This window comes from Nicotiana tomentosiformis, chromosome 3 (genome assembly GCF_000390325.3).
Source record: "Nicotiana tomentosiformis chromosome 3, ASM39032v3, whole genome shotgun sequence".
In the NCBI taxonomy this organism is placed as follows: domain Eukaryota; kingdom Viridiplantae; phylum Streptophyta; class Magnoliopsida; order Solanales; family Solanaceae; genus Nicotiana; species Nicotiana tomentosiformis.
The window spans coordinates 48,753,899-48,764,274 of NC_090814.1; the positions used below are offsets into that span (position 1 = coordinate 48,753,899).

At 36.3% G+C, this 10,376-nt stretch overlaps 1 protein-coding gene across 1 annotated transcript; it reads left to right on the forward strand.

Annotated features, from left to right (window-relative positions):
* Positions 1 to 5,008: 5,008 nt before the first annotated feature.
* LOC104115048 (serine/arginine-rich SC35-like splicing factor SCL33) lies at positions 5,009 to 9,259 on the forward strand. The gene is made up of 6 exons (XM_009625619.4): positions 5,009 to 5,164; positions 5,757 to 5,917; positions 7,789 to 7,866; positions 8,385 to 8,549; positions 8,686 to 8,826; positions 8,939 to 9,259. The coding sequence occupies exons 2-6, from the start codon at positions 5,769 to 5,771 to the stop codon at positions 9,057 to 9,059; spliced, it is 654 nt and encodes a 217-aa protein (XP_009623914.1). The 5' UTR covers positions 5,009 to 5,164; positions 5,757 to 5,768; the 3' UTR covers positions 9,060 to 9,259.
* Positions 9,260 to 10,376: the final 1,117 nt, after the last annotated feature.

Sequence of the window (10,376 nt, forward strand, 5' to 3'; positions counted from 1 at the left end):
TATTCGCAACCTGGAGGCACAGGTGCATCAATTAGTTAAAGCATTTAATGCTCAACCAGCTGATATTGTGGATAGTAGCCAAAAGGAGCTTGTATTAGATGCAAAAATTGAGGTGCTAAGGGAGGAGGACAGAGTAGAACACCAACAATCAATTGAACTAGATTTTGAGGATGTAGATGTTGTAGAAGAGATACTAGAGTCAACCAAGGAAGTTGAGGATATAAATTTAGTTGACTCTAGCGTAATTGGTGTTGAGGATGTCAAAAATCTTGAAGTTCATGTATTTGAGCGCGTTGCACCTCATTCCAAATACTTTTCTACATTATGTTCAGACGGTAAAATAGTAATGGATCTTTACGAGCATAAAAAGCAGTCCAAGGAAGAGGTAGATGAGCCTTATATTTTAAAATTTTCAAGGCCGTCTAGGCAAGGTGATACTCCTCGGTGGAGAGCCAAAAAGTGGATGAGAATTCATTTAATTTTTGGCTCGCAACAAATTGTATCGCCCCAAGAGCATGATCATAGAGCAGAATTAAAACTTGGGGTCCAATTCATAAGTTCAAGGTGGAGACAAAAAATAGTTTACGTCGTGCCACGACGTTAAATCAAGCGTTTGTTGGGAGGCAACCCAGCTTTATTTTATTTTTTATTTTTTTTAATTATAGTATTATTTTTGTAGTTTCAATTTTTAATTTTTTAGGAGCATGGAACGCAAAGCCATTGGAAGAATGCAATAGCAAACTAGATGGTTGGAACTAAGTGTGAGGTACCCGCACGAAAGACCAGGCCTGGAAGAAGTTTGAGTACCCCATGAGATGCTAGTGCGTCGGCCTTTGGCCTTCCAGGGAGTTTCTTTTACCCTCTTGTATGTATGGGTGTGCATTGGGGACAATGCACAATTTTAAGTGTGGGGTGAGGAGATTGTTTGGGTGACTTTCTATGCTATTTTAGTTGTGTTAGTTTAATTGAATAATTTTTATTATTATTTTTACAAAATAGAAAATATTGGACTTTTCCCGACGATGGATCTATTAGATATTTTCCTTGAGGGATTTAAGTCGAAAGGAAAAAGACAAAAAAAAAAATTTTTAGGTAGTGTAGTAATTCTCCCTTAGTTTTTCTTTGTGCAGCGGTTCTTTTTCAAGGGTTTTGTTTGAACCGGGTGTAGCTAAATTTTTTTTTTTAGGAATAGGAGCTATTGTGTTGTGTTTTGAATTGAAGCAATATCTCTTGCCTTTGTTATGTCTTGAGAATAGTGAGTACTTTGGTTGTGACGCTTAGGCTCAGTTCTTGACTCTTGTATAAGTACCTTAAATTGTATGATTTTAAATTTGCTTAACTGCTTTGACTAGAGTGTCTTGATGAATCCAATCCTGAGTGAGTTATGTGCCATGTGTGTGTGAGGTTTGGGTGTTATTCTGTGCATTACATTTGATGCCTAGAACTTGCCCCGTGTGTTTGCAAAGCGAAATAGTAGTTTTGTTCAGTCTTGGAAGTGATATAGGTGTTTCTTTGTTGAGCCATATATATATTTTACCTGCCTAATTATTATGTATCATAGTTAACCCATTTGAGCCTGTAATCCTATTTCTTTGGCAACCACATTACAAGCCTTACCCATTTATTTGAATTAACCATCTATTTGAACCTTCTAACCTCTCATGAGTACTTTGGTTGTGACGCTTAGGCTCAGTTCTTGACTCTTGTATAAGTACCTTAAATTGTATGATTTTAAATTTGCTTAACTGCTTTGACTAGAGTGTCTTGATGAATCCAATCCTGAGTGAGTTATGTGCCATGTGTGTGTGAGGTTTGGGTGTTATTCTGTGCATTACATTTGATGCCTAGAACTTGCCCCGTGTGTTTGCAAAGCGAAATAGTAGTTTTGTTCAGTCTTGGAAGTGATATAGGTGTTTCTTTGTTGAGCCATATATATATTTTACCTGCCTAATTGTTATGTATCATAGTTAACCCATTTGAGCCTGTAATCCTATTTCTTTGGCAACCACATTACAAGCCTTACCCATTTGTTTGAATTAACCATCTATTTGAACCTTCTAACCTCTCATGAGTACTTTAATTATTATGAACTGTGTAAAAGTTAAAGTGTGGGGTGGATAGTTTGGCTTTTGAGTGGAACTAATGAAATAAGGAGAAAGGTGCACTGTTTTGAAAAAAAGTAAGAGCCACTTGAATTGAAAAAGAAAGAAAAGGAAAAAATAGTTGTATTGCTGTGAAAAAAATATATTCCTTGATAAGTGGTGACTCTTGATGTAATTGTACTTAAAAAGGTATGGGGTAATATACATTGATGTGAAGGTGGAGTTTGGTTTGACATAAGTATGGGATTTGAATGTTAAAGTATATGTATTAAAGTGCTTAGGGAGGTGTAGTCACTCTCATATCTAAATGTATCCTACTCGTCCCGCAGCCTACATTACAACCAAATAAAGTCCTACTTGATCCTAGACTGAATGAGATCGATTAATAGAGTAGTACACTACGGGCAAGCCTATGGTGCATCTTTTGTGGCATATGAATGTTAATTCTTAGAGTGAGTGAATTCTTTCTATCTTGAGTTCCTAAGTGTTCTTAAATTTTATTCAGTGGAACTACTCTCTTTTGTTGTGTGAGGGCACTTGATTCATGAAGGAAAGGTAATATCAGTGACCTCTATGTTAGAGTAAGTGAGTGAGTTGTGAATAATGTGTGGTACTTGTAAATCAAATCTTGAAGTGAAGATGTTACGCTTTTGTCCTTTGTCTATTTTAAGTATTCTTGGTGTGATGAGTTAGGAGAATTATTTAAAAAGGTCGTGTCTATATAAAATATAGTTTGATTGCTCGAGGACGAGCAATGGTTTAAGTGTGGGGTGTTGATGATGGGCTATAATTACGTATTTTAGTCGCTTATTACACTCCAATTTACTGCACTTTAATTGAGTTTGAGCTTTAATCGCTAGTGTTTTGCACTAATTATGTGTTTTATGCCTTGTAGGAGTGATTCTGAGCAATGTAGATATTATGGAATGAATTCAAGTGATTTGGAGCTTTGAAATCTGAGTAAAAGCCCAAAGAATTAATCCGAGATCGTGTTCGGGGATCAACGGATGATAGTGAAGAACGAACGAAGAATCGAGTAGGCATATTAGGCACTGTCGAGTAAAATGTACATAACTTTTCTCTCAGAACTCCATTTGACCTGCACAATACATGGTTGAAAAGCTAATTCAAAGGGATACAACTTTCATGTTTTACGATTTTCCAATTTCCAAACAGAACAGGATTAAATTATTTGTGTCCTTTTTCTCGTAGGAGAGTGTATAATTATTTGGGCCCGACCCTACTTGGTATATATACATGGAAAACAGTATTTTGAGAACTTTTAACATACTTTTGACACAATTTAGACCTAAGGAGGTTAAGGAGACTGGGGATTCGACCTAAGGAGGCAAGAACACACTAGGGGCAAGGCGGAGAATTCTTCTACAAGTTTCTCACTTCCTTCTTCCTATTTCTATTATTGGTTATGAATTCTAGTATTGTAGTTATGCATACTATTATGAATAGCTAATTTGTTATCTAAGGTTTTGATGGAACATTTTGTAGGATGAATTCTTGTTATGTTTTAATATAATTTAGCCTTTGAATTTATCTATTTGTTCAACTACGTGTTTATTTCAGTTGATTGAATGACCATCGATTGACTGTGACTATTTATTATGTGTTGCTTGAGAAAGGATACATGTTTAGGTGGTTGTTGAACAACGTCACTCCTAACGTATGTGAGAAATCAATACAATGGGTTTAAAGGTAGGTTTAGAAATAACAAAGCCTTGACGTGGTCATAGTGAGCGGTTCGATGAAGCCAACTAGCGTAGTTCGAGAGAATATGTCTAGTAAATTATTGTAGTTGCTCGAGAGAGAATTACGTCACCTAAAGTGCTCACGATCAGTAGAGAATACATCGACGAAATTGTTGGGAACATAACTGGAAGGATTCCTACAATTGGAAAAATCATAACTCTAGACCTCCTTAGTCTTGTGTTCAATCCTTATCCTTGTTAATTGATAGTTATACTGCTTTCTAGTATTTGTTAGTTAATTAGATAAAAATAAACATTATAATCTTTATAATTAGAAAATTATTTGGACTTGTATTTCTTAGCAATATTGAACAATTATAGCTAAGTCTTAGTTCTCTGTGGGATTCGATTCCGGACTCTTAGACCAGATTATATTTGCAGCGACCGCTTATCCTTATTAGGACTAGAGTTGGGCGTGATCAGTATACCATCACATAAACAAACCATTCAATATTTTTTGATTGTGAGAATTTAGAATAATTATGCTATTTTGTTTTTTCCTTTTTCTTCTTTTACTGTATGCTATAGCCTTATAATCATATACAATGTAATTGATGAAAAAATAAAAAAATTAACAATAGGTAAGCGCTAATGGTTTATTCTCAAAAGATTTCATTCTAAATTCTGAAATTACACTAGGTAACCGCTTGAGATTAAAACATAGCTAGTTTTTAAAATATCATTTAAAGTTTAGCCACTTTACTATAAGTAAGTAAAATTAAAATAAACTTAACACGGATATCTTCACACCATCGGGGTTGAAGTTACGCTCTGTCGAAGGCGATCTTCAGCCGAAACCGTTGAATTTGAACTACATTTAATTCTACTTCAAATCTTCGGTTGGAAGTTTGGTTCTATTTGAGGCGTTGACCGAAACATTTGAAGTTTGAATTGCTTAAGGTCTGAAGTTAGGCTATTATCAAATTTCAGACTTGACAGTTTGAAGTTTGAAGATACGACTAAACTTAAAAAACTTTTTTTTTTTTTTTTTTTGTAAATCTTAGCTATTCGTTAAATAGCTGTGCTAAAAACGGCTATTTGTGCACTCCCCCAAGCTACAAATGGTACTACGGCCCATGAGGGCTGAAAAGTTTGGGCCAATGAGGCTAAAGTTGCAAATTGGGCTCCCTCCAATTCTGACCCAACGATCAATATAGCAAGCCCAGCAGTCCAAGCATGGAAGCTTCTGAAGGTAGACGATAACCGCTTTGAAACAAGGTGTATATAAACAGATTCCTTGTTATTGTTAACAGAAACAGAAAAAAGCATCTGTGAAAGAAACGGATCTTAACATACCAGGTACTATTTCTCAATAATCACTTTCCTTTTGTCAAGAATGATAATGTTTGGTTTATTGTAATCAATTCTTAGAACTATTTCTGTTATGGTTAGAATTGTAGTTATAATTTAAATGATCTTGTTTTCCGCTTTGCGGATTCACTTTGCAATATATTTGTTATATTTATCAGAATAACATTTGTGTATTCCGAAACTGTGTAGAAGTTTAAGATATTTACAAAATATAATTGAGCGAACATGCTGTAAGAAAATTTCATTTTGACTCTCCAAAGAAAATTTTGTGAAAAAGATGGAACAGAGAGCAGTGTTTTCAATCCATTTGGTTCTTTGTTTTTCCTTGGGTTATAGGGTCAAAACTTTAGCTTTTGTCTTCTCCTGTATTATTTTCTTTAATAAATTTCTGGGTGTGGTGAATAGTGAATTTCATTGATTTATAAGGATTTATATTATGGGGAGTATCTCCATTTGTTATTGGCTAAACTATGGTGTTGAAGAATTTCTTTCCAGAAAAAAGAAAGAAAAAAAATGTATTTTGGTCCTTGTTTTATTATTTCCTGTGAGTTTTGGTTGTTTGTAATGTCTGAGTTTGCAGACAGGTGAAAGTATGAGGGGAAGAAGTTGCAGCTACAGTCCTAGTCCACACAGAGGTTACAGCAAGAGATGCCGTAGCCCTAGCCCGAGGGGTCGCTTTGGTGGTCGTCTGAGTGATCCGCCTACTAGTCTCTTGGTTCGCAACCTTCACCATGATTGCAGGTTAGTTCAGATGGCATCCTCTGTCTCATAGTTGGAACCATTGATACTTTCTAGGTATCTAATCTCCAAATGAGAACATTTTCATTTTTGGGCTTGGGGGTGGCGGTTGGGGAAGAGCTAGGGAGAGAAAAAGAATAGTGTAGCTACTAGTGGATAGGAAGAAATTAAGAAAATGTGATATTACTTGAGAGTGTGAGCACCTTATGGTCTTGTTAGAGATCAATATATGTTAGCAGAAAATGTGAAGAACTTTCAATGTTAAAGAACCTGAATTTTTGAATTTGGATGGAGATGGGTCTGTATGGAGTGACATGGATAGTGGGGATTCATATACTTGACGCCAACTATCTTGGAAATTGGAACTGAGGAGTAGTCGGAACATATACTACTGTCAACTAGAAAAATGGCACGTCTCAATATCATGATGGAAATGCTCCTTATTATATGGATACAAGCATGGTTGTTGCAGCTGCAAGTAATCTATGGATTATAATTGCTCATACAAGGTCTGCATAAGTTTTCTGTTCCCATAGATCGTGGCACTGGATCTTCTTATTCATAAATACATTATTGTGGGATTTGCGAACTCTGTGTTGTCATATTTATGGCTAAATATTTTGTGAGGTAGTATATGATTGGCTATGTTGTGAGGTGTCGATGGGTGTGTTGGAGGATCCGACACGGGTGCGGTAGCTGTTTTGGAGAGTCCATGTGGCATAGATTATTGGTCAAGTATTGTAGGAAGGGGTACAAAAATGCATAATCCAACATAGTTTTTCTTCTTCTTTTTTTAAATGCTTTCTCCGGATTAATCTCATTTGTTTTCTTCCTTAGAGGGGGACTAGTTTTGGACGTAAATCTCCAAAATTCATCAATGGTTAAGGATATGTAATATTCGGGTTTGTCAAACTATTATCTTTCACTATAATCAACTTTTCTCTTTTGGTTATGCGCAATTTTATTTCATATTAAAAGGTGGAAATGTCTACATAACTGCTCCTGTTTCCTTCTTTGTTATGCTGGATGTGGGGTTTTTATTCGCGGAGAGAGTTTTTTCTAATCATATTCTTTCCTGTTTGTTCACTGACTCACTCCTCTCTGCCTTTATTTTCCTCGCACTTATTGGTAAGATATTGTGGCTTGAAGCTAAATTTAGCATCAGTAATGCGGTATTATCTGTAGAAGAATTCTTTCAAAAGTGCTATATTTTCTGTACTTAAACAGCCTTCTCTTAGACCTCGCCAGTGTTTGGTATATGAATAATTAACGGCAGAGGCCACAGGCCATCTTTAACTTGCTCAAAATTCATTATTAGCTGTTCATCTTGTGAAATGCTTGAACCTGCTGGTTGAACCATCGACTATTGGAATAATCACTTGTTCTAAAAATTGTGCCCACAATAAGTCTGCCAATAAGCACAATGAGAAAATTAATACTCTATGTAAGAGTTAAAACATCTAAAAAGGTTTTGGCCATTTCACCAGCTGATTTGTTGTTTGTTCATAGTACTTTCTAGAGGTATAAAAAGCATGAAGGGCGAGAGAAAGGGAAGTTAAGCGATTAGTCATGGAGATAAAAATAGAGTAGTGAGCAGATGATGTAATTGAGAACTGACATAATTCTAAAGTGATTATCCAGTTGTGAGTCATATGGTTGGCTTGACGATTGCATGACCTCAGCTTTACCTCCTGATTCATTTTATGGTCTGGGTTTCAGAATATTTTACCGCGCTCGGATTGCATTGTCCAATCCTTTTTATGTTTGAAATACAGCTTGTGCATTTCATGGTTCACATTTTAATTTTATCTTACCCAGAAAACTTAACTCTTTATCATTTGTTTGAAATATTCACAATGATATATGTTTCACAGGCGTGAAGATCTTCGAGGGCCGTTTGGCGAGTTTGGTCCCATTAAGGATATTTATTTGCCACGAGATTATTACACTGGGTAAGTTTTATCTTAATTGTGTCAGTTCATGATTGCTGAATGAAAACTTACTCTCTAACGGTGATGGACACATGACAAAGAGACTGTGGACTGATTGCCTGGCCTTGTTTGTATGCTTGGGTCTTTATTTTTTGCATCAGTTATTTTATGTCTATCTGGTTTTCTCATTGAAAGAGTTGAAGACACAAGTGAAGTAATAAGAGTTTTGTCAAGTTGATCATAATGTACATGAAGATTGAGGGAAGTTGGGTATGAATACAATTATGAAGATTTTCAAGTGTTGAAGGATTTGAAGTCTAAAAACATTGTTTCTCACAAGGTTAGCCGCCATGAAATTGCTTTCCTTGAATTTCTATTGTGTGACTTTCCTAAAGGGTTATTATCTTTTTTGCTTGAGGTGAGACAGAACTCGTGATTTGTTTTTGGCCGGCACATGTTTTTTTGCACATATTATGTAATGGTTAACCATATCTGTGTGCTTTTTTGTCTCTTGACTCCATTCGTGTCAAATGCTGCAGGGAGCAGCGTGGCTTTGGTTTTGTGCAGTACTTGGACCCTGCTGATGCTGCAGATGCCAAATATGAGATGGATGGCCAGGTTCTACTTGGGCGGGAGATCACTGTTGTGTTTGCCGAGGAAAACAGGAAGAAGCCTTCAGAGATGAGAGCAAGAGAGCGTTCGAGGTAACTGTTGGATGACCATGGCACTTCTCAATATGCAGCTCGGCTGATAACTGTCAACATTGTGTCAGTTTAGATTTTCTGGAAATTTGTTAATTTTGATTACTGTTCATCCTAATGGGTAAACCCTTTTCTTCAGGGGTCGGGGAAGCTCCCAACTCTCTTATTCTCGGTCTCCACGGTATAGGCGGTCCTATTCTCGGTCACCGCGGTATGCTCGGGCTTATTCTCGAAGCCCTGACTACTATTCGCTACCTCCTAGGAGAAGATATTACTCAAGGTAGTGACAATGATGATTCCTAGCTTAGCAATATGGTTTTCCTTTCAACGGTAGTTGGACAAATATATAGCCTGTATTGTACTGATATGTCCGTGTATGCTTTCTGGTACAGGGAGAGGTCTTACTCAAGATCTCCTTATGGCTCTAGGAGCAGAAGCCCAGTATGGAGTAGGAGTAGAAGCCGTAGTAGGAGCTTTGATGATAAGAGTTCTCTAGCGGTGTTGCGACTATAGTCATTTTACTGAACTCTTTGGGTTGTGGACTTGTGAGCACCTTGTGATATTGCCGATAGTTGGAAGATCAGACTCCATTAGTTCAGTAAATGAGCCCGTGCTTGGTTGTGTGTGATTGACATTTCTTCATTGTAAATTTTCGTGCTCGTATATTGTCCTGTTTGTTGAAGATCTCTAAAATCGTGAGCTATTCATTATTATAGCCGTGGCCAGTATTGACGTAATTACTGTGGGGGGATGTTCATGTTTTGCACTTCATACGTTGATTCGATCATTTGAATAAAGTATTAGGCCCAACCCAAAGAAGCAAAAAAGAATGTATTGAAAAATAGTTAATGTTTGTGAAGTCATTGAATACTAGCTATTATTTGATGTGGAGAAAAAAATTGGATAAAAATGTCTTTAACTGAAACGAAAAAGATTCAGCGTATGAATTTCAGCACATTATGATTTTCATATGTAAAAGTTTGAATGTATGTTGGATTTTTTCGGATTTTAGTTAGGGGTATTTTTTTGGATATGGTTTATTTTTAATGAATAATTATAAACCAGGTTAATTCTGAATTTCTTCCAAGAATAATAGTATAGTAATAATGGAACCACATCCCATTATGATCACTCCAATTTTCCTGTACTTTTTTCCTTGGGTCATTGATCTATCTTAAATTATGTTCTGTTCGGACAGTTTACATTATTTTGTATAATAGTAAAAAACCGAATTGACATGATAATACTCAGGGATCATCTCCGGTATGTTAGAAAAATAGCAAAATATTGGGATGAAATAATCTGGCTTCGATAGTGTAATTACTATCATTAAGGAATTTAAGCTTCCCACTTTCTTGTTGCGGGATAATAGCAGAATTCCTCCAAAATTTTACAAAGCCACTGAAATTCGAGTTTCAGCAATTAACTCGAATTTCCCGCAATAACAGAATATTCGTGAGTTGTAGAAATAAGTAGAACAGAAAGAGATGAAAATTTGAAGTTATATTTCGTTTTGGAGATGACACGGGTATTTATAATACCTCTAGGAGTCTGTTGGAATTAACAGACTCATCTCTTCACAAACATGCACCTTTTAAGAAGGGAAAGTTTAGCAAATACCCATGGGACGGAAACATTTACCCGCCCCTACCCATTGCCTTTTCCCCTACCCATTTTTTTTAATACCCAACCAAATGAAATCAAACTAAGCTACTATGAGCCAAGCCAATTCAAGGCAAACCAAGCCAACCCAAATCAAATAAAGTCAAGCCAAGCCAAGCCAATTAAAGCGAAGCCAAACAAAGCCAAGCCAAATCAAGCTAACCTAAG